Raw genomic sequence first — 25221 nt, 5'->3', positions numbered from 1 at the left:
CATCTAACAACCCCAAGACATTTATTGATCCACATCTAACAACCCCAAGACATTTACTGATCCACATCTAACAACCCCAAGACATTTACTGATCCACATCTAACAACCCCAAGACATTTACTGATCCACACTTAACACAGCAGTAATGGTAGGAAGACATGATATATTCCAGATCCGGCTTAACATTGATGTACGAGGATAGTTCAGTGTTATATATGGGACTTGATTTCATACCGAGTGATTGAATTACGACGGTCACCATATTTCTCCATCAAGGGTTTAAAAAAAAAAAAAGCGAGAGAGAGAGAGAGACAGAGATTTCTGAAAGTGGCATTTGTTATTTAGCTCAGCAATTGGCATTTGATCCTGATTGGCTCTCTTGTGGGCACAGCGTGTTAATTGGCTGATTTGATCGGGTTAAAGCTGTATTTTGATTCGTTCGCCAAAATATCCTGTCATATGAAAATGTTGTCAGGTGGCATATTCATTATATATATATATATATATATATATATATATATATATATATATATATATATATATATATATATATATATATATATATATATATATATATATATATATATATATATATATATATATATATATATATATATATTAGTCTCGTGACAAGATGATTGTGTGTTTGTCGTGTCGAGTTCAGAGCGAAGACGAGGAAGTGACGTTGGCTACACACACACACACACACACACACACACACACACACACAGTAATGACTCAACAAGCACCAAACAACTATATAACTGGCCTCCAAGGGTCAGGTCAAATGCCAGGCCATTGTACCTAAGGGTCATGTTGTCCTGCTGTACACGACTGATGTCTGATAAACAATTTACCAAATCTTTTACAAACTGTCGGGAAAATAATATAATTCTTCTCCTCTGGGAAACCTGCATCCTAACGAATAATGTTACACAGAAACTAAAGAAATGATACGTAATTGCTGGACAAATTCTCTAAAAAGCGAAGGCATTAAAACTGAGGCTATTTCAACCAATTCACATTCATCATACCCAGCTTTATCCTCAGACCCACAAAAATATCGTCAACAAACTAACATGTTATGAATCTTTTACCAAACCAAGAAATGGACGTGTTTGTACATAAATCCTCACAACAACAATGATAATAAAAATCCTCCTTTGCATAAGTAATCTGCTTAGTAATAATGATAGTCGAATATTTACGTTGCTGGAGGGATTGTAACAAATGGACCAAGGTTGTTTATCATGCAGACAACCCGTGTCTGTATATGTTTATGTCGGTGTTTGCCTTACAGATGTTCCGCTAGCTGCCTGTTACAAATGGACCAAGGTTGTTTATCATGCAGACAACCCGTGTCTGTATATGTTTATGTCGGTGTTTGCCTTACAGATGTTCCGCTAGCTGCCTGTTTGTAGTTACCTCCTTCGTAAGGTTAGGTACTTGATGGTAGGTTACCCTATTCCAGCAGTGAGAATAACATGTATTAACTGGTGGTAGGTAGCCCTCCTCCTAATAGATAGGCTGACAGGTAGGACTTAGTGGTATTTAACCCCCCCATCCTAAAAGTTAGGCTCGCAGGTTAAACTTTGTGGTATTAATCCCTTCCTAAAGCTTAGGCTGACAGGTAGGACTTAGTGGTATTTAACCCCCCCCCCCTAAAATTTAGGTGGTTCACAGGTAGTACCCAGAGGTATTAACTCCCCTCCACACTCAGGCCCACATGAAGTCCCTTGTACACTAAGTTAGATCCCTACAACGAGGCCGCGCCCCTCCCCCTTGTGTACCTGCTGGTATTGTCCCCTTCTGTACAACACTACCATCCAGTGCTTGTTGCTAGATGACTCCCTCCCTATAGCACTTACTTGGTAAGCATCCTTGGTAACTAGTGATAGCAATCCACTTCCCTCTCCCTCTCTCTCCCCCTTTCCTCCCTCCCTCCCTCTTTCCATCCCTCCCTCCTTTCCCTACTCCCTCCCTCCTTTCCCTACCTCCCTCCCTCCGTTCCTCCAGAGTGCAATAAACATGGAAGATCATATGGTTTTATGGGAGCTGTTGTGGTCTCAGTCATAAAGATGGAGCGTCTCTCGACATCCATAAATCTCCCCGTTAGACGGTATGGCCACGTATTGTCTGTTAATGGCTCCTTACATGAGATATAGACAAATAACTGTTGGAGTTACGATCACTATGTGTTTGGTGATACGTGTCATTATGCAGAGAAAGTTCTATATTTTCCTCTTTTTCTTCTTCTTCTCTCCAGTAGGTATGATACCCTATTTATATACGTTTTATATAGATCTTTTTCTTCTTCTCTCCAGTAGGTATGATACCTTATTTCTATACGTCTTATGTAGATCTTTTTCTTCTTCTCTCCAGTAGGTATGATACCCTATTTATATACGTCTTATATAGATCTTTTTCTTCTCTCCAGTAGGTATGATACCTTATTTATATACGTCTTATATGGATCTTTTTCTTCTTCTCTCCAGTAGGTATGATACCTTATTTATATACGTCTTATATAGATATTTACAGATAGAGTCAAAATCAAATGTTTTCATACCTGTTCGATTCTCTTAAAATCACCTATGAGGCTATCCGAAATAAGGGACTTTTCAAGTACTATTCGAACATATCTCAACAGGCTGATGTAATGACGTTGTCTGTAATTACGTAACTACATAAATGGAGATTTTCTTCTCCCCTGGCAATTCAAATTTCGAGATATCATCAAAAAGGTCTTTCTAAACCCCACCCTTCTACCCCCTCCTCAAGGCAAGTTATAGGCATCCAGTGAGTTAAGATCTTGTAACATATGGTGCCATATTCTCGATCGCTACACTTGAACTCTCATTAACACATAACTCACTGAAAAGTTTTCTTCCAATCAGAGTCCTATTGATTCGAATCCCCTCATTTAAGAACTCATTAATTCACTAATTCAGCATCAAAGAGTATCAAATTTACGACTCCTTCAGTGATTACAGTTTCATATCCCTTTTTTAGAGGAAGGGATACAGCATAATACCCACGTATGACATTCTGTGTCATACATGGCGACGAAGAGGGGCGGGTAAGGCAACCTTCCCTTTAAAACTAGTCTTTTTAAAACTAGGAACAGGAGAGGGATCCAGGAGAGGAGTTTCTTCTAGTGGGCTCATTTTTTCGTCTGTTCCTGATGCTACCTCGGCTGAGCTAAGCTAGATAGGCAAGCAGGTGTAGAAATGAAATCAAAAGTCTTCGTAATCTCTTCAACATAATCCATCAGAGACTTCAGTGACTTATAACTCAGTATACAACCGATCTATCTACCATTCACCACATGATATAGGAATTCGTCATTCTAGCGGAGGCATTCATCCAGAGCCCTTAACGTCGGCATTTCTCTCACCTCTCAGTGTCGCAATCCACTCCGGAAACTTTCAAAAGGAACTCATCCAAAACCGAACAACACAGGACTCCATCTGGATCACTTGTAACAGAAGTCTATTGATTCTCTATGTCTGTGTATCCGTCATTTGATAATCATGATTCACGGACGCAGGGCGTGTATAAGTACGTAGATCATGGTGTCCTGATCGCTTCCACTTTTACTGGAGTAAGTCTTTTGAAACCTATTTCTTCGTGGCAGTTTTCAAGTCCTTGGTCTCATTATCACCTCCGTCCATTCAAGAATCACATATCTTAAAACTTCTTCAGTTAAAGAAAAAGTAATTATTAACCAAGTATCGAGAGATCTTTACTCTTTAAAACATGATTTTGATATGTAAGTTATCTAATGTTAGTAAATGGACAACCCTGTCTTCTAGATGTATGTTAACATTCAGTAAACTTTACTTACCTCATCGCGTCATTTAGAATTCCGTTTCAAAAGAAGAGTTAGATACTCCATGAATTAGGAGAGCATCGATCCTAATTTCATGAGTAACTGAATATCAGAATCTCATCAATCACTCAACTTTATATCAATGTTTCATCAATCACTTTGATATCAGCGTTTCATCACAGTTTCACGAATTTCTCAACAATGAAGTTTAGATTACTGACTCAACAACATAGTTTCGTCCATTACCTTTAACTCCACTTTCTTAAATCATGATCAGAGTTTCGTCAATTACTCATCGTTTCAAGCTGATTATTGACCCAACATCATAGCATCATCAATGACCCAGCATCGTACGCTCCATCAGTTAACCAGAATGATAATATCAACCAGTCTCTCTATCATCGTATGCTAATAAATCCTGATCATACATTATTCCCCCCTTCTACTTCTCTGCCCCAGTAATTACTTAAAGTCTATAAGAAATGCCTCAGTAACGTCTATTATCTAAAGTCTATAAGAAATGCCTCAGTAATGTCTATCATCTAAAGTGTATAAGAAATGCCCCAGTAATGTCTGTCATCTAAAGTCTATAAGAAATGCCTCAGTAATGTCTATCATCTAAAGTCTATAAGAAATGCCTCAGTAATGTCTATCATCTAAAGTCTATAAGAAAACAAAGGCTACATTTTACGTCCCTTAGAAACCCTTCCATATGGACTTGAATGCACTTGAATATATATATGTATATTCAGATCCCTAAATGTATTCATACTTCTTGTGTGTAAAATAAACTTGATTATATCAACTTCGACACATCATTCGCTAATAGACGTTAAGGTGTTGCTTATACGCTGTAACGATGATCTATACGAGACTTTCGCCATAGCCACATAACACCTGAAGCCGACGAATCTTACAACGAACTTCATTAAGTCTGTGATGTAACTAAAGGTAAGAGGACCCGTCTCTCTTTAATTACATCCCCCAAAAAAAAAACTTAACTAAGTCTCCCACCTTCCTTTAATTCCTAATTAGAGTTTTAATTAATCCAAGGCTTTGAGTGGTATGGTTGAATGATCTTAAGAATTTAATCTGTTCTAAGATTTTTGAGTTTTGCGTAAGGTCAAGCTGATGAGTCATTGGTATCTTCGTATTATCATTTTGTGGCCAGGACATACACACACACACACACACACACACACACACACACAAACACACATAAATGTACACTAGCAAGGGCACAAAGGCACAAACCCACACTCACAAAACACATGTGGACATGCGATCTAGGAACGCCATCAGTCATCGACCTCTTGAGGACACTTTTATGCTGAAACTTCAGGGAGAAAGTTCTACATAGACGAGAGGCAAAGAGCAGGAGGTAATGCTCGAGGAAGGAGGACCTCTCTCTCTCTCTCTCTCTCTCTCTCTCTCTCTCTCTCTCTCTCTCTCTCTCTCTCTCTCTCTCTCTCTCTCTCTCTCTCTCTCTCTCTCTCTCTCTCTCTCTCTCTCTACTCCCAGTAACGTATGTCAGCATCCTCCCTTCGGTATGCGAGAACCTTGGGATCATTGCGATGGATACAAAACACACACACCAGGACCATTGTGTCCTTTTCGAAGCTGTTTGTAATAATTTAGGTCTACTTGGTCTTCTAAATCTAACTGATATTTGAGTCTTAGTCCTTTAGAATAGTTATATGGATTTAAAAAGTTTAGATACTCTATACAAGACTTTTCTATATAGATTAAAAAGAATTAATGTAGACTTGATGAGATAAGGGGTATATATATCACTTCACCAAATACTACAGGAATCATTTTATTCTCAGGTCTACGTCTGTGATCCGTGATTCATTCACCCGACTTTCATTTTAGACTCTGGAGGAGAGCGTGTCACTTAAAGAGTCATGCGTGCAGTGGGCCACAGTAGTGCTCATCCTTCTGGTATTCATCCTCCTGCATTTCGTCCTGATGGAGTCATAGCCTACGAGCCACACATCCAGGCCAATTACTTCCGTCACTAACTCAGCCTGTAATTGGTTTCTCGTAACATCCATCACAGAGCAATAATTCGTCCCGTGAGTCAACACCGGAGTGATCTATTACCACAGTTAACCACTCTACGGTGGCTGACACCACATGAAATCATGTCGACCATGATATATATATCTTTTACTCCATGATTTATCCCCATAATGGCATGCCTTTTAAGTTTCCTTCCCACAAAGAATTTTGTTAAGAGCTCATTTCCATAAGCACTTAATTCTTTTTTTTCAGCACAGCCTTAAGGAATTTTTCATGCTACGCTCATTCCTCTTTGGGAGAATCGATCCTGAATGAGTCTCCCTTAAGCAGGATCCAACCCTCGTAAGAGATTCCTTTAAGAGTTCCTCCTTAGTGAATCATCTGCTTAAGAACTCATCCTCTACTACCCATCCCTACAGGAGGACCATCTTTCAAGAGTCCTCCTCTCTTGTGGTCTCCATTACTTACCTGGGAGTGTTCTCTTGCGACGGGGGACCAACAAGAACTCATCCTTCCCTCCTCCTCATCACTCACCCTAGGGGGGAGCTGTTCTTTGACGACGGGGGAACGGAAAGTCATCCCTCATGAGTCTCCGGACATAGGAGCCTCAACCACTTACCTTGGGGTGTTCTCTGACAGGGACGAGGACCTTGACGGTCACTCGGATGGGCCGCTCCCTGATCACGTCCAGGTAGCGAGGGTCCCCACGGCGCGCGGCACCCGTTCCCCCGCTGCCCCCACGGCCATCTGTGGGAAGGAAGGTCATGGGTCACATACTGTCTGTAGGAGGAAGATAGTGGGTCACATACTGTCTGTAGGAGGAAGATAGTGGGTCATATACTGTCTGTAGGAGGAAGATAGTGGGTCATATACTGTCTGTAGGAGGAAGATAGTGGGTCATATACTGTCTGTAGGAGGAAGATAGTGGGTCACATACTGTCTGTAGGAGGAAGATAGTGGGTCATATACTGTCTGTTGGAGGAAGATAGTGGGTCATATACTGTCTGTTGGAGGAAGATAGTGGGTCATATACTGTCTGTAGGAGGAAGATAGTGGGTCACATACTGTCTGTAGGAGGAAGATGCTGCGTCTTATACCATCTGCTGGAGGAAGGTGGTGGGTTGTTGGGTAGACATACTGTCTGTGAGAGCAAGATGGTGGGTGATATACACTCGGTGAGAAGGTGGTGAGTGATATACCATCTGTAGAAGAAGGGTTGTGGATGATATACCATCTATAGGAGAAGGGTGGTTGATATACCGGGTGTGTATATACAATTTATAGAAGGAGAGGCGTGGAACATACGCCATATGTGGGTGAAGGGTGTTACCACCCATCACAGAATATGACGGATGATCTCAAGCGTTCATCGTGTCTTCCCTCCCCTGTATGACCATATGTTTACCTCTTTGTACAGAGAGGATAATGAACGGGTCATCCTCCTCCTCCTCTTCTTCTTCCTTCTCACTGTCTTCAAGTCATGGTAGAGAGACAGGAAGCTATGCTGCCATCCCTCAACTGTCTTTGTGTAAATCTGACCTGCACAGCTCGCTGCGTGCCTGCCTCTGTGAACGAAACTGGTCCAACAACTGGACCAAAACGTAAGATTTATATATAAAAAAAAAAGAATAAAGAGAAAACGAGGAACGACTTCTCTTTTGCGAGCACTTGCCAAAAAAAAAGAAAAGAACTGACCGTTTTGGAGAAGGGTCTGGGTGAGGTTCTAGTTTTGGAGGGTAATCTCACTTTCAATTGCAGCAATTGAAAGTTTCTAGTGTTCTACTCCGTCCATAATCACTGTTGTTATGTCAAGCTGAGGAAGACCTATTTATGTAATATTTAGAGACACACTTAGACCACATCTTCAGGAGGATCGGAAACCTCCCCCTACCGACTCACGAAGCATGAGGGGAGAATTGGAATTAATTGCACAGGTTACTGGGTTAAGCTGCCTCCTAGTCAGCGTCTTGGATTTCATAACGGTAAATTAAGGCACGTCATCGCTAATGATATTAGTGTAGCAAGTTGTTAATGGAGAGGATATGCTCCGAGGACGTCTGGACGACGCTCCCCCACCCTCAAAGACTTGAGAGTGATCTGTTTCCAGGTTAATGTTCACGTCCTCGCTTGGGGGGGCGTGTGAACTCTCTCTCTCTCTCTCTCTCTCTCTCTCTCTCTCTCTCTCTCTCTCTCTCTCTCTCTCTCTCTCTCTCTCTCTCTCTCTCTCTCTCTCTCTCTGCGCGTCCCCCTTGCCTGATGGCCAAATCGTATGTTATCATAAATGACTCTCTCTCTCTCTCTCTCTCTCTCTCTCTCTCTCTCTCTCTCTCTCTCTCTCTCTCTCTCTCTCTCTCTCTCTCTCTACCTGACGTAAAGGAATAAGTTCATATCTCTACAGACGTCGACTTTCAGTCCTTTCGAATTGTTATCTATGTTTCCTATACATATATATATATATATATATATATATATATATATATATATATATATATATATATATATATATATATATATATATATATATATATATATATATATATATACACAAACTATCCTCATTTCATCTATGAATTACTTGCGCTCCTAAATTGTTAATATCAGAGTCAGACAGATCTCATAGGCTCAAGTTCAGGAGGAGGTTCCATGACTGTGGTTAACGCAGCGCGAGTTTGCAATGGTAATGTAATTGGGAATCACGCTAGGAGTGTACAATGCGTCCCTATATATCTCTCTCTCTCTTCCCCCCCGCCAGAGACTCGGCTCCGGTACTAATCTATGAGAGGACAACGTGCATGCTATCTCTTAGGGGAAGACAGTGATGAATGCCATCTGTGTAGGGATTAGAGGGAAGAGGGGAGGGATGTAGGGAGTCATCTGTAAGAATGGGAAGAGATGGTGGGTGTTCGTGGTATGGGTAAGAAGGGGAAAGTAGGAAAGGCATTTTTTCATCAGTGATAGAAAGGGGAAATGGTGGTTGAGCACGGTATTGGAGGACGGAGGGAGTGGGTGTAAGACAGTCTTTACGAGACGAATAAATTGTTGGATGTTTCTCATCTGGGTATAGGAAGGCTGTGTCTGAGACTATCTGTGGAAGGAGAAGGAAGCATTTCGGCACCATTTATGGGTTTTTGTGTTCACACTCTTGGAGAAGAGGAGGATGATTGGAGTGGGTTTTACCATCTGTGGGTGGAAGGAGTTGGTAGACAGGTGGCCATTGATGGTAGTGGTACTGGTGTGTGTTGCCACCTGGGTGATTATGAGTACTGGTTTTACCATCTGTGAGAGGTAGTTAGCTCATGTAACAGTTTGCGAGCGAAAGATGGTCGCTGTTACTATCTGTGTTGTCGCCATCTGTGGGAGAGAGATGACTGGTGTTCATATCTGCGCAGGGAGCTGCTGCTATCACCATCTGCGACTACCATCTGTGAGAAGGTGCCACTGAGCAATACCATCTATGGTAGGATGATGGTCGATGTGGCCAATGTTTAAGAAGAGACTTGTAAATGTTACCATCTGCCATAAACAGATGGCAGATGCTACCATCTGGAGTGAAAGGTTTAGTGTATGCTACCAGCTGTGAGGGGATATTGGTGGATCATTTCACATAGGGGTAATTATATCCTTGCCAATTCCCTTTGTACTATGGCCCATTACGTAAAAAGATTCTTAACTGTCCTCCACATCTGCTATAGATATTGGCTATCGTACCCACGTCACGAAGTGATAGGATAAACATTCTTTTCAGTAACCTGTTCCTTAAGCTCTTTGAAGAGACATCTCCAATGACTTTTCTCGACTTCTCTGTTTAATTCATCATTCACGATTACTGGTCTTGATGATCTAAATTCGGTCATGAAAGTTTCCAGTAGCATACAGTTGGAGTGAAAGATGTTCTATACTTCACCACGTGAGCATAATAGTTTAATGCACCCTTCCTCCTCCAGACAGACTCCCTTCCTCTTCGAAATAAACTTGAGTCCTGCCTCATCTATTATAACGAGCAATATTTCCATACAGCTAATGTGACAAATTTCTTTCTCAGCCAGTCTGGTATGGCTGACCATGTGTTGTTCTCCCTAAGTCTCACACCTGGGCATGACAACCCTATGTGTTCTCCCTGAGTGCCATACTTGGCCATGACAACACCATGTGTTCTCCCTGAGTGCCATACTTGGGCATGACAACCCTATGTGTTCTCCCTGAGTCTCACTTTCCCTTATAACCACATCACGTATCCTCCCTTAGTCTCATACCTGGGTATGAGCATACCACATATTCTCCCTGAGTCTATTTTGATATAACCATACCACGTATCCTCCTCCCTGACTCTCTCTCTCTCCCTGGTATGACCAAGTATTCTCCCTGAGTCCCAGAATTCTTCTTGGTTATTGCCTCAAGTATAAAATCCTGAAATAAACGCCATAACATTGTTGAATCCTGATAAATTCCTACATTTATTTCAAGCTTACATACCATCATTTACTCTCATACATAAACTGCTTAAAATTCGTAACAATTTTTATAAGGTTTCCACGAATAGCATGATATGAGTGAAACGAAAAAAGAAATATTTAATTCACTCCAAAAATGAAACGGGAAAAAATAATTCATTCACTCCAACAAATGTTATTCATCTGTTTATACACACAAAGGAAGGAGATATTTTCATTGAATTCAATGTAATTTGCACGAAAAAAAGTCATTTTGAGTACATTTAGATTACGTAATTACAACTATGACACAAGAGCTCAAGGTGAGAATGAGGGATGAGATGTATAGATCGAAGGAAAAACTGAAAGAACAAACAGAGGTCATTCAGAATGAAGGAAGAGGAGAGAGGGAACCACTCTCAGGAGGAGGTGCTGATGTCTTGTTCTCACTCGAGAGTTTAGGTTCTTTTTTGTGTGTGTGTAGCAGCGACACCGAGACGGAAATGGTCCCTGATGGAGTGGGAAGACCACCCATCGCCGTCACCTACTGGTGTAAGGTAAGGGGTGTGGCGAAGCCCCCTGATGGAGACGCTCATTGAAGACATCACCGCCAACTGAGGGAGAGGAGGAGGATGAGGAGAAGGAGGAGCAGGAGTGGGATGGTGGAGGAGGAAGAGGAGGGGAAAAGGATGAAAGGACCGGGGAAGTAGAGGAGGAGGAGATAAAGGAGGAGGAGCAGGAGGAGCAGGAGGAAATTGAAACTGAAAACAGTAGATGGCAGGAGAGTAAGACATGACGAGTGTGAGAAAGGGGTTCTCATGAGGGAGTTAGACGAAGGTTGTGTGAGGGAGACAGACTTGGGGATTTGCGTAGGGTTGAGGAGAGCTGAAGTGAGAGTGGGAGAGGTGGGGAGAGTGGACAGAGAGATGGAGTAGGGTAGGTGGTAAGGGTGAGTGGAAGTGACCTGCAGGTGGAGGGTTGAGGTGCAGCACAGATTAAGGAAGAAATGGTTGTGATAAGAGACAAAGCAGATGAGAGTGACAAAAGGAAGAAAATGAAGGAAAATAATTATAGGTGATACGAGAGAAAGGGAGAAAGCAATAAACAAAGGGTAGAAGGGAAAGGGGAGAAAGAGAGAGATACAGAGAGAGAGAAAGAGAAAGGAAAAGAAAGAGAGGAAAGAAATTGTAACTGTACCAATAAGAGGAAAAGGTAATTGCACGTGGGGGGAGAGAGAGAGAGAGAGAGAGAGAGAGAGAGAGAGAGAGAGAGAGAGAGAGAGAGAGAGAGAGAGAGAGAGAGAGAGGCCAGGAAGGAAGATGGCCAATTTTCCCGATGCGTTTTGAGCGATATAATAAGAATGACGAATCTTTCTGACTCGGGAGACAATCAGGTTGAAGCGCAGCCTCTGGGAGCTTATGGGGGAAATAAGTCGATTATTCTTGATATGATTATCACCATCGTTCGCGCTACATATTGCTCCTCCCTCTTCAAAAACAGAACAAAAATAGGGTCTCCACAATTTCTTTATTTTTTGTTTTTTTTGTTATTGTGGGATTTATCTATTGTCCTTGTTTTTCCTATGTTCAAGGAAATGTGTGAATTTTGTGCCTATGTTTAATCACCTTAATTCTCTAATTTTATGGAGGTTTTATTATGGTATTTTGTATTTCATGGAGTTTTTATCATTGTAGTTTGTATTTTAAGGGTTTTTATTATTGAATTTTGCATTTTATGAGGCTTTTATTACTGTATTTTGTATTTTATGGGGGCTTTATATTGTATTTTGCATTTATATCGGGTTTCTATTATTGTATTTTGTAATCTGTTGTGGTTTTACTCTACTGCTGGTGATTAAGGAAGGTGTTGGTGTCGAAGATGTTGAAGCCAAAGTGTCCGCTGATGTTTTGCGAGTGTACTTGTTAATGATGTAACTGTTGATGATGTTGTGGGGTTCTGACACTGTTGGTTTTATTTGCTAAAACCGTTTCTGTTTCATCTCCAATCTTGACTAGTATTTTAATCTTTTTCGTTCCTTCTCTCATACCATTGTGGACAATGGTCTCCCCATTTCTTTTCTTCAACCAACTCCTCCTCACATTATAGAACAGCTGTGGTCGTGTTCTTACCACATCAAGACACGAATACTTGGCTAAGTATGAAATGAAACTAAGCTTGAATTTGCGAAGCTTTTTTACGGTATGTAAATGCAGGAGAGAGAGAGAGAGAGAGAGAGAGAGAGAGAGAGAGAGAGAGAGAGAGAGAGAGAGAGAGAGAGAGAGAGAGAGAGAGAGAGAGAGAGAGAGAGAGAGAGAGAGACTTAGGGGAAGGAGAAAAGCAAAAAGAAAAAAAGAACTTGCTTGGTTCTTTCTCCTGTTCCTTCTTTTGGAAGGCAATACAGGGAGGGAGTATTTCGTGCCTCCTCTCCCTCCCACCCACCGTTTTAGTAATCCCCTTCTATGACACAGAGGTACGTGGCCAGTACTCCCATCCCCAGCAAAGAGAACATTCCATGGAACACCTTACACATATGAAAATACATATGTAACTCTCACACACACACACACAAACATTTGAACTGTTTTTTCAGGGGTGTGGTGGAGTGTTGGAGGGGGAGGGGGGGAATTTTATGTATATTTGGCCTCACGTCTGAAATTTAGAGACATTTGCATGAATATGAATTCGTCAATTTATTGGTCGGTGCTAACTACTGTAGCTGGACGGAACAGGGAATGAATATTAAAATTTCGGTGCATAATCGGTCAGTGAGTGGAAGAGGGGTAGATACAGATGGAAATAAGGTAAAAAAGATGTGATATATATATATATATATATATATATATATATATATAGAGAGAGAGAGAGAGAGAGAGAGAGAGAGAGAGAGAGAGAGAGAGAGAGAGAGAGAGAGTGGTGCGCAGGAGGATGGATGTGCTGGAAATGAGATGTTTGAGGACAATGTGTGGTGTGAGGTGGTTTGATCGAGTAAGTAACGTAAGGGTAAGAGAGATGTGTGGAAATAAAAAGAGCGTGGTTGAGAGAGCAGAAGAGGGTGTTTTGAAATGGTTTGGGCACATGGAGAGAATGAGTGAGGAAAGATTGACCAAGAGGATATATGTGTCGGAGGTGGAGGGAACGAGGAGAAGAGGGAGACCAAATTGGAGGTGGAAAGATGGAGTGAAAAAGATTTTGTGTGATCGGGGCCTGAACATGCAGGAGGGTGAAAGGAGGGCAAGGAATAGAGTGAATTGGAGCGATGTGGTATACCGGGGTTGACGTGCTGTCAGTGGATTGAATCAGGGCATGTGAAGCGTCTGGGGTAAACCATGGAAAGCTGTGTAGGTATGTATATTTGCGTGTGTGGAAGTATGTATATACATGTGTATGGGGGTGGGTTGGGCCATTTCTTTCGTCTGTTTCCTTGCGCTACCTCGCAAACGCGGGAGACAGCGACAAAAAAAAAAAATATATATATATATATATATATATATATATATATATATATATATATATATATATATATATATATATGTATATTTCTTTTTCTTTAATACTATTCGCCATTTCCCGCGTTAGCAAGGTAGCGTTAAGAACAGAGGACTGGGCCTTTGAGGGAATATGTATATATATGTATATAATCCCGGGACGCCTTTAATGCGGTCTTGTAGCTTCAAGGCTGCGTTACATTCAGTAGCAGGGTAATAATGGACTCCTTTACAGCCAGAAACTCCTCGACCAAACTATGATCATTTTCGTCTTAGACATGAGTACATTTTCTTGGTTTCTTGCTGGACTCTGGTCTGTGTTTGTTTGATATCTTAATCTTATATTCCTTGGTAAATTTCGCATTTTTGACCACTGTTTCTTGTTTACTGAGAAGCTTTTCAATTCACGATATCTTTCTTTGTCTCTCTTCAGTTTGTTGTCATGTATACATTACCATACACCTTTCGCATCTCAGCTGTCAAGTCTAGATCTTTTTCCCTCGACTTCGTGAAAAGCTTCTGTATTCTCGTTATTGTTTCTATCCATTTCTTTGGCTGTTTGGCCAGACTGAACCAGCGTATTCGAGTATGCTTCATTTACATCCATTAAACATCTCCCATCAATTGTCTCTCGTATTATTAGAAAGATCTCATTATCATACCACCTGTTCTGTAGAGATGGCTTCTCACAATGCACTTGAAAAATGTTGATGATTATCATATCTGATGACTCCCAGATTTTCGATGCTGGCTTCGCCTTCTGTTCGTGCTCCCTTGTTGGGCATATGGACGACAAGCGTCATCACTGTACTGCTCTGGTGTTGCATGACGACTCTCAACCACCCAGAAAGATAAATCTTCCTTCGTTCAAGTCCACTGCCTTACCAGCCCCCTCCCACCCCAAAAAAAAAAGAAATGATCTATCTTCGTTGAATTACGCCTTACCTCCGCCCCTCCCCTCCCAATAAAATGATCTATCTTCGTTGAATTCGAACGCGTTCGTGTCTTGGAGAGAGAGAGAGAGAGAGAGAGAGAGAGAGAGAGAGAGAGAGAGAGAGAGAGAGAGAGAGAGAGAGAGAGAGAGAGAGAGAGATGACAATCAAGATATCAGAGACAATAGGACCAGTGATCACCATTCATCGTGTAGGATTAATTCAGATATACGTAATCTGGCTATAATGACCACGAACCCTGGCTGCCTCGTTGAACACAAACCCAACCCTCACGTTAAGCCTCGTTTTCTCAGCTAATGAGAGAATGGGAGGATGAGTCGGCTCCTCTAAATGTTGTAGGGATGACGTTAGATTTGGAGGAGATGTACGTCAGACGGATTGGGACTTTAGGAGATTGATGTCACTGTTGATGTCAGGTTGATGAAGCTAACGTCTTTGAAGACAGCTCGTTGATGCCGTTGATGTCTTTGAAGACGGCTCGTTGATGCCGTCGAGGTCTTTGAAGGCGGCTCGTTGATGCCGTTGATGTCTTTGAAGACTGCTCGTTGATGCCGTTGATGTCTTTGAAGACGGGTCGTTGATGCCGTTGATGTCTTTGAAGACAGCTCGTTGATGCCGTCGAGGTGTTTGAAGGCGGCTCGTTGATGCTGTTGATGTCTTTGAAGACTGCTCGTTCATGCCGTTGATGTCTTGTTTGCCCCTCTGGTTGATGATGCTGTCCTTGTTTCTGGTGTCTTTGTTGCTGTTAAGAGCTGGCAGTGTTGGCTCAGTTGTCCTCTCTCTCTCTCTCTCTCTCTCTCTCTCTCTCTCTCTCTCTCTCTCTCTCTCTCTCTCTCTCTCTCTCTCTCTCTCTCTCTCTCTCTCTGTTATTGATGCTTCTCTGTTGATGATCCCGCTCTTTGGTGATCCTGGCGATGCGTCAGTTACTTCTGGTGAGATTCTCCGTTGATTAACGGGCCTGTCCTTTGAAGGGCAATATCGTACCTTCGATCTGTGTGTGTGTGTGTGTGTGTGTGTGTGTGTGTGTGTGTGTGTGTGTGTGTGTGTGTGTGTGTGTGTTCAGCGAGGCACAGGCATGCAAAAGCATGTATTCTCAGCGGCTTCGTTAAAGGAATAAAGGAACGGCTCCTGAATTCGGGTAATTCAGCGAAACAAGTAATAGAAAAACGCAAACACACCCACCCACACGGGCACTTGCGTCACACCACCCCCCCAACCCCCAATCCCTCCTTACACATAACTTCAGGGGAAACGGGATGTTAACAGTTACCGTTGTTCTGTTTTACGTAATACTGTTGCTACTCATGACGTAGGTTCGTATTTAGCTTTCTTATTGACTCTATCCTTATGGTTACTTGATCCCTTCCTTGTACGAACCAACCCTGATCTATCGTGAATTGTTTTGTATATTTTTTTTTTGTGTGTGTTCTAAACATAGAGATTATGAATGTGATGGTGTCTGTTGCTTTAGTTGGGGAAGATGATGGTTTCTGTTACATTGGTTTGAGAAAATGATGGTCTCTGTTGCTTGAGTTTGTGACAATGATGGTTTCTGTTACTTTTGTTTGAGAAAATGATGGTCTCTATTGCTTGAGTTTGTGACAATGATGGTGTCTGTTACGTCTCTGTTGCTTGAGTTTGTGACAATGATGGTGTCTGTTACTTTTGTTTGAGAAAATGATGGTCTCTGTTGCTTGAGTTTGTGACAATGATGGTTTCTGTTACTTTTGTTTGAGAAAATGATGGTTTCTGTTGCTTAGTTGGGGAAGATGATGGTTTCTGTTGCTTTAGTCAGAGAAGATGATGGTGTCTGCTGCCTTTGTTTTGAGAAAATTATAGTTTCTGTTGCTTTAGTTAGGAAAAATGATGGTTTCTGTAACTTTTGTGAAAATGATGGTTTCTGTAACTTTTGTGAAAACGATGGTTTCTGCAACTTTTGTGAAAACGATGGTTTCTGTAACTTTTGTGAAAATGATGGTTTCTGTTGCTTTAGTTTTGGAAAGTGATGGATATGATGGTTCTGTCGCTTTAGCTTATGAAAAATGACGAAAAATGATGGATTCTGATGCTTTCATTCGGGAAAAAAAAAAAAACGATGGTTTATGTTGCTTTAGTTTGGAAAAAAGTGGTTTTTTTTGCTGCTTTAGTTTGGAAAAAAAAAAATGATGTCTTTTGTTGCTTTCGTTTAGAAAATTGATAAGAATGATGGGTCTAGTTGTTGCTCGTAACGAGATTCTTCCTCTTTCTGTTGTAACACATTGTTGTTGTCGCCCTTATTGCTTTATTGTTGTCATGTGTATTTTTCTTCTTTTTTTTTCTCTGTGGTCGATGTTATTACTTCGACCATTGTTGTTGTAACGATACAATGGATGACGCTGTTATTGTTGTATCTTTTTTCTTTTATTTTTTCTCTTCTCTTTTTTTTTTCTTTCACCCCAGCAGTTATTGGTGCCAGCACTGAAAGTTGCCGTCTTTTTTTTTCTCTCTCTCTCCTGGCCACACCACAGGATGTGGCAGCATTCTTCCTTTGTCACAGGTGGGGCAACGATCACTCAAAGGGTCCCAGAGGGTTGGACAGGCGATAACCCCATACTCGACACTACTCAGAGAGAGTTCGGCAGGCACCAACCCCACTAGATACACTCAGAGGGTCGGACAGGCGACAGCCCCATACTCGACACCACTCAAGGAGAGTTCGGCAGGCACCAACCCCACTAGACACACTCAGAGGGGTTCGCCAGGCACGACCCGCACACTGGTCACACTCAGAAGGACCGACAGGCACCGCCTACATGAATGGACTGCCTCACTACTAAACACACCATCGTCAATAATGTCACAAAGTCTGCAACATTCCACACGAATTGGTTGACCTCGGCAAACCATTCTTAACTACCATTTTTTCATATTTTCTTCTGTTTCCTCCTATGCTATATGAAGGTAATCTTGCCTTTTCATGTTTCCGCTAATGAATGAGATCTTCATTATATCTCGATTCCCATAAAAGGTAGACAAATTGAAGGTCTAAAGGTGATACGTGAAATATCTAACGTACGAATCAGATGCATAGAAGCCATTCGTTCTGACAACCATTGACCCACATAACAGGTTTAACGTCCCTTCCTCCCCTCGCTCGTGCAGAGGGAAGAACAACGCATCCATCTCGGTTTTATCCTGTGATAGATAACATTTCTCCCTCATAAAAAATGTTGCTGAAGATACAGATTTACTCCTCGACTCGTATATGCATATGCTTAACCCACCGTCGTTTTACGTCAGTATGCAAATGCCTCCGTACACTGGGATGTTGATGTCTTCACCGCATCAGCTATCACTCCAAATGGTCCTTTAAATTGCCTCTCATTCAGCGGTGTGGGTCGCGGAACTCCCAGGAATTTCTCCTAACGCGCGATTCATCTTCCCTCGGAGAGAAATCTTCAGGGCCTCCTATCATGCGCTTTTTACGCTCGCCCGATAAACTCGCCTTTATTCTAAGGGTCCCCAGGGGCCAACATGGATGGGAGAAAAGAATCTTGTGTGTTCAGTGCTCAATGCCTCCCGCGAGGACCACTCGCCACGCCATCTTAGGGTGTTTTGGGTCGCAGACAGACGAGGTCCATTTAGATTTTGCCATGGTGTGGGGGAGAGGAGGAGGAGGACGTCGCCCCTGGGCGGAGGGAAAAACACGACCAACTTGTTTACAACGGGGACCCCGGAGCAGCCATCACCTGCCCGCGGGCTGTTAGCAAAAGGGCAGGTGGCTGGGTACTGAAGACGAGGGGGTGTTGAGGGCAGGTGGCGGGGTACTGAAGACAGGGGGTGTTGAGGGCAGGTGGCGGGGTACTGAAGACGGGGGGGTGTTGAGGGCAGGTGGCAGGACGTGAAGATGGGGAGGGAAGATGAGGATTGATTGGTGAGGGGTAAGTTATTGTGGATGAGGAGGAAGGAAGGATAGGGAGCGGGTTTGGCCCCGGAGAGGCGGGAAGAAGATCGCGTAGGTGACGCTGATGCTTACGTCACCCTTGAGATGGCTGATGGTGACGAGAGAGAGAGAGAGCGAGAGAGAGAGGAACGTTCATACGTGGACAAGGAAAAAGACGGAAATTCATAACAGATGTCGAACGATTATTAATAACCGAAACGAGGGAAAAGAATGATTGACGATGGGGAGCACAAAGGTACCGTGGAGACAAGGGCACCAAAGGTAGAGGGGCAAAAGACCCGGATATTAAGAAGGAAATGAGGGGAGAGGATGAGCAGAAAAAGATAAGAGAATATCCAATACAGACGATAGACAAATAACAGGGAAATACGTAATGAATACTCTTTGAGGGTGATGAATGATGAATAAAGAGGCACACACACACACACACACAGAGAGAGAGAGAGAGAGAGAGAGAGAGAGAGAGAGAGAGAGAGAGAGAGAGAGAGAGAGAGAGAGAGAGAGAGAGAGAGAGAGAGAGAGAGAGAGAGAATAAGAGACAAGGACGAGGAGCCAAACAAAGACGTTGTTCTATCGACGAAATGGCACCGTTGCCTCCCAAGAGTTAATGAGGCCAAGAAATTCGGCTGGCGCACACACACACCCTCCCACTGAAGACCATTTTCTGTCTAGCATTCGGAGATTCACCTTTGAGGGCTCGGGTCAAAAGCAGCTAATGATGCCTCCCAGCCTGAGTAATAGACAAACCCGAGAATAAAAGGGACGGAACCATCGCACTTAGGGAACAAAGGACAACTTGACTCGTAATAACAAGAGGAAAAGTCTTCGTTAACGTCGCTCTGATAACCCGAGGCGTGGCTGGGACGAGAGGAAGTGGAGTGAAGAGAGAGAGAGAGAGAGAGAGAGAGAGAGAGAGAGAGAGAGAGAGAGAGAGAGAGAGTAAGAAGGTGAGTGAGAGGAGGAAGTGAGAGGGAAAGACAGAGAGAAGGAAAGAGTGACTGAGAGAGAGAGAGAGAGAGAGAGAGAGAGAGAGAGAGAGAGAGAGAGAGAGAGAGAGAGAGAGAGAGAGAGAGAGAGAGAGAGAGAGAGTAAGAAGGTGAGTGAGAGGGAAAGACAGAGAGAAGGAAAGAGTGAGTGAGAGAGTGAGAGAAAGGGAAAATATACGAGTGCCTACGACGACGTTTTTGCCAAGATGTTAAGGCTAGAGAGAGAGAGAGAGAGAGAGAGAGAGAGAGAGAGAGAGAGAGAGAGAGAGAGAAAGAGAGAGAGAGCGAACGCTGGGAAAACCAACATGTTCAGCTGAATCTAAAGCTAGAAATGAAACGTGGAACAAGATAGACTGATTGGAAGAGTCGATTTGGTCGTGTGAGAAGTACGTTATTGTTCTGGATCATCAGGCGAGGAGGTTGAATGATATAGTGGTTTACATGGGTTTACATCTTGAGGATACTCCTCTAACACACACTTGTGACTATATGCGCATAAAAGTTTCTTTTAAAGTGATCGAGAAATGAGAGTGAAAAACGCTATCAGACACACCAAACAGGAAAAGAATTAATGTCTGATGAGGGACTTTTTTGGAAGGTATCTTTAGCTTCAGAGAACAGTCCTAGTACACTCACTTCCTGATGTGTCCTCACTCGAGAGAGATTTATAGCAACTTGCGCGAAGGAGCAGCGAAGCAAACACGAAGGTCCAAACTGAAGATTCTAGTTAGACCCGCTAACCGAGACTCCACAGCTCTGCGTCGTCTCATCCCTCCGTCAGATGGCCAGCTCCTCCTCCCTCCTGAACCACAAGAAATTTGGCAAGGCCATGTGATGTTGTTCAGAGAAAAGAACGTGGGACGAAATCTAAATATTCCCTGAAAATTGTACCTCATTACTGAAGGACTGCTGTTACTTGAATTCTTTTAAATGCAATTACCGGAAACTTAACAGACTTGAGGACTTTTCGCTAATTTTCAACACACTATTTTTCTTCTTTTTCGGAATCACTTCTTGGTTACAATCAAGTCCACAGGTTTACAACAAGACAATGTAGATATCAAATTTGCAAAAAAAAAATGGTATGAATTGGAGAACAACGAGTAACATTACAATGGAGGAATGAAAAGAGACGAAGTTTTTGACTGCCATGCAAGACTGTGTTGATCGAGGGAGTATGGATGGAGAAGGAGGCGAGCTCCTCTCTCCAGGTGTGGCTGAGTGATTTCTGTCGCCAAGACCAGGTCAGCTGTCCCCAAGGGAGTGGACTAACCAGATCTTGCTCCTTATCTGTGGGATATATATATATATATATATATATATATATATATATATATATATATATATATATATATATATATATATATATATATATATATATGATACAGACAAAGATGTGGAAAAGAAAACGAAGAAGAAAATAGAAGCCGAAACTCCAAAGCTTTATCTGATGGTGAAAATCTATAAAGAAACTCGACCCGCAGTTGAAAAGGCCGTTGTAGCCATAACGGGTGAGAGATACGACAAGAGTGAAAGGCAAGGTGAGGGAATGGATAAGACGAGGATGAGGAAGCGGAGGCGGACAGAGGAAGAGTGAGAAATGGTGACACGAAGGTAAAGTGTGAGGTGAAAGAGGGAAGTTTTGAGGAAAAAGAGTGTGAGGAAGTATTGAGTAGACGTGCATGAGAGAGCGAGATGGAGGGGGAGGAGGAAGAAGAAGAAGAAGAAGAGGAGGAAAAAGAACAAGAAGAAGGGGAGGAGGAAGAGAAGGATGAGGAGGAGAGGAATAATTGGATATGGTATAAGAGGAGTGAAGCTTCTCCACTGGGTGGTGAGAGGAGTAAGGTGAGGGAGATGACGAACTTATGGTGATGGAGCGATGGATGGCTCCTCTGTGTGTGTGTGTGTGTGTGTGGGTACTAGACTACCATCTTTGGTCGTGATGGTGGCACTGTAGGTCTAACATATCATCATGTTCACTGAGTGTAGCAGTGATCATGGGGTAAATCAGGCAGTGATGGTTGTATCTGATGCCAAGTAGTGAGGGTGGCAATGATGGATGGTCCATGACACCTCATGCTTTAGCAGTGAAGAAGTTACATGTTCGTAACTTGTGGTGTCGACAGTGAGGATTGGCACTGGTGACTGGTCCTGTGGATGGGAGAGATTTGGCCCCGTCTCCCACCAGTGAGTGATCCGTTTTTCTCCCCTGATGACCCCCGTTATGCATGGGAAGATAACAAAAATAACTACAGGCACAAAGGCGGTCAGGCGTGGCGAGATTGCTATCATTCTTCTTGATGTTAACAATTATTTAGTCTCGGTGCCAACCGCGTTGCCTGGTGCCAACAGCGTTGTCTGGTGCCAACAGCGTTGTCTGGTGCCAACAGGGTTGTCTGGTGCCGGCAGGGTTGTCTGGTGCCAACAGTGTTGTCTGGTGCCAACAGGGTTGTCTGCAGTGAATCTTTCTTTGGAAAGTTTGAGGTGATAGTGCCGACTGTGACAGTAGTAATAGTAGTAGTAGTAGTAGTAGTAGTAGTAGTAGTAGTAGTAGTAGTAGTAGTAGTAGTAGTAGTAGTAGTAGTAGTGGTAGTAGTAGTAGTAGTAGTCGTAGTAGTAGTAGTAGTAGTAGTAGTAGTAGTAGTAATAGTAGTAGTAGTAGTAGTAGTAGTAGTAGTAGTAGTAGTAGTAGTAGTAGTAGTGGTAGTAGTAGTAGTAGTCGTAGAAGTAGTGCTAGTTACAACAGAGGTCCATTCAGAAGAGGCGTTATTGGTCATAACTGGTGGTGATCTAGGGTCAAAACAAGAAGCCACAACTACGAAAACTTTTGATTCATGAAGTGGGTAAGTCTCTCTCTCTCTCTCTCTCTCTCTCTCTCTCTCTCTCTCTCTCTCTCTCTCTCTCTCTCTCTCTCTCTCTCTCTCTCTCTCTCCCTCCAAACACCTATCTGATGCGGTGACGGATCCCGCGTTTCTGAGATCCAATTTGGATTTAAGGCTCGGGGTATGAATGGTGATGTGCGCCGACGAAGATGATGAAGGTGTATAATGGGGCGACATTTTCAGATGGGGAAGATGACACCAAAAGGCTTATCTACCTGATCAAGAGGTTCAGTTTGCACACACACACACACACACACACACACACACACACACACACACACACACACACACACACACACACACATATACACACACACACACTCTCTCTCTCTCTCTCTCTCTCTCTCTCTCTCTCTCTCTCTCTCTCTCTCTCTCTCTCTCTCTCTCTCTCCACACCACCCTCCTCGGCCCGCTGCCTCACCCTACCCATCGTCTCTCCTCAACCCTCTCCTCCTTCCTCAGACGGCCCCATTCAGCCTGGGTCTGATGAGTCAGTGACCATGAATACACGAGTGAACAATACCTCACGTCTGATGACACCTCCACACTCCTCACCTCCAGTGAATGTTTCCTCGCCGTCAGCTTCGTCTTAATTGGTTCTGCCATTATTACCCTTTTCCACAACACCTGCTTGCTAATTAGGCACGAAAAAGGTGCGTATGTGTGTGTGTGTGTGTGTGTATGTGTGTGTGTGTGTGTGTGTGTGTGTGTGTGTGTGTGTGTGTGTGTGTGTGTGTGTGTGTGTGTGTGTGTGTGTGTGTGTGTGTGTGTGTGTGTGTGTGTGTGTGTGTGTGTGTGTGTGTGTATTCTTATTCAGAAGGAAAAGATTTACAAAATCAGCATCATCTTGTCCTCACTGCCCAGGGATGTACAACTTGACCACCTTCCCCTGAGAGACTGAATGCCTGTCTACCTTCCCCTGAAAGATGGAAAACCTCCCAATCTTCCCCTGAGAGACTGTCAGCTTGTCCATCTTCCCCTTAGAGAGGGACGACCTGCTCACCTTCCCCTGAGAGAGGGACGTCCTCCCCACCTTCCCCTGAGAGAGGGACAACCTGCCCACCTTCCCCTGAGAGAGGGACGTCCTCCCACCTTCCCCTGAGAGAGGGACAACCCACCCACCTTCCCCTGAGAGAGGGACAACCCACCCACCTTCCCCTGAGACTCCTCTTCCTTGTCCTCCTCCTCTTCCTTCTCCTCCTCCTCCTCCTCCTCCTCCTCCTCCTTCGCCTCCTGGGCTCAGCTCTCCCCTACATCTGCCAGAATATTAGGCAAGGTAAGTTCCTCTGCAATCAATTACACGCTGATCACTCCCAGACACCGACCAACAAGACTTCTTTAATGAACTTCCCCCCTCAACACGAGAGAGGGGGGAAAAAAAATGATCTACTCTTCTTAGCCAAACTTGGAAATCCTCTTTTCTTTTTCCTTTTTTTTCCTAGTTGTACTCCCTGCACACGCTGCAGACGAAAGTAATTTATGCAAGGAACTTTAAGAATTCCTTAATTCTTCAGACAACCTAAGATGATTTCAGTATTTTACACGTAAATTAGCTACTTTTAACATACTCATCACTTCAAAAAAAAAAATAGTTCGTTTTTTCCTGTAGTTGCAGATAACTCAGCACTATGGCCAAGTCGAGAGAGAGAGACATTCCATTTCTTTAATCTTTACTTCATTTTACTCGCTGATGTAGTAAAGTAGTGCCTTCATATTTATGGCAGGAGGGAGTAAAAAAAAAACTTTTTTTTTACTTATATCTCATGTTGGGGGAGTAATCTATTTACCCCTGGGAGTGATGTGGAGGAAGGGGGAGGGGGGAGAGGGGGGAACGAGGAGAATGGCATACTTAAAGTAATTAATAACACGGGAAAAAAAAAAAATTATAAAGGGCTTTACTTGGAGTTCTGTAGTCAGGGAGGAGCAATATCAGCAAGAGTTTAGTGGGGGTGGGGTAAGATAGGGGGTTTTTGTTGTTCTGGAGTGGGTTTGTGGTGATGGTGGAGGGGAAGAGAGAGAGAGAGGGGGGGATGGAAAAGAGATAAAGCTGAAGGGGAGTTAGTGAGCAGTGCAGGAGGAAGGAAGGAGGTGAGGTGAAGGTAAAGAGGAAGGCAAAGCGTGAGAGACGGTGGCCTGAGATCTTTAGATGGAAGGAGAGAGAGAGAGAGAGAGAGAGAGAACGACCCATTTCTCTCACTGGAATTTCCCTGTGGATCTTTGCACTTATACGCCCCTGACGAAGAAGATAATCAGTTGACGAAGATCAGACCGTTGAAACCTGAATAGAAAAAGAGAAAAAGATGAACAGAGCAACTAGGAAATAGACAGAAGCAGGACGAAAAGAACGTGGCGAGGAGGAGGAGGAGGAGGAGGGGGTCGCCTTCCTTATCTTTACGAGTTCCTCCTCAGGAGTCCGGAGCTGAGGCGGAACATATTATGTGTTCACAATCTGGACAAAAGCTTAGGAGTAAAACTCATGCTGCTTATACTCCTCATTCTTTCCTCGGGCTCAGATCATTCCCCCGCGACTCACTCCTCCTTCCTAGCGCATCCTCTTCCTCTCCTCCAGGGTCGTGCATCTCCTCCCCCGACTTCTACTTTCCCTTCCCTGACTTACCCATCCTCCTCCTCCTCCTCCTGTGTCTGTCTGCGGTCCTCTCGTCTCTCACTCCTCCTTCCCAGAGC

The 25221-nt window shown here is 43.2% G+C and overlaps 1 protein-coding gene across 3 annotated transcripts in view; it reads right to left on the bottom strand.

Annotated features, from left to right (window-relative positions):
* LOC139764140 (uncharacterized) overlaps positions 1-25221 on the bottom strand; it is a 571792-nt gene that overhangs the window by 151116 nt on the left and 395455 nt on the right. For all 3 annotated transcript variants that reach the window (XM_071690678.1, XM_071690679.1, XM_071690680.1), the window contains exon 2: positions 6477-6604. In XM_071690678.1, the coding sequence (XP_071546779.1) occupies positions 6477-6604 (128 nt within the window). The remainder of the gene's footprint in view (positions 1-6476; positions 6605-25221) is intronic.

This window comes from Panulirus ornatus, chromosome 48, assembly GCF_036320965.1.
Source record: "Panulirus ornatus isolate Po-2019 chromosome 48, ASM3632096v1, whole genome shotgun sequence".
Classification (NCBI taxonomy): Eukaryota; Metazoa; Arthropoda; class Malacostraca; order Decapoda; family Palinuridae; genus Panulirus; species Panulirus ornatus.
Note: the sequence above shows the minus strand (reverse complement) of the source record. Positions and strands in the feature narration are given on the sequence as shown.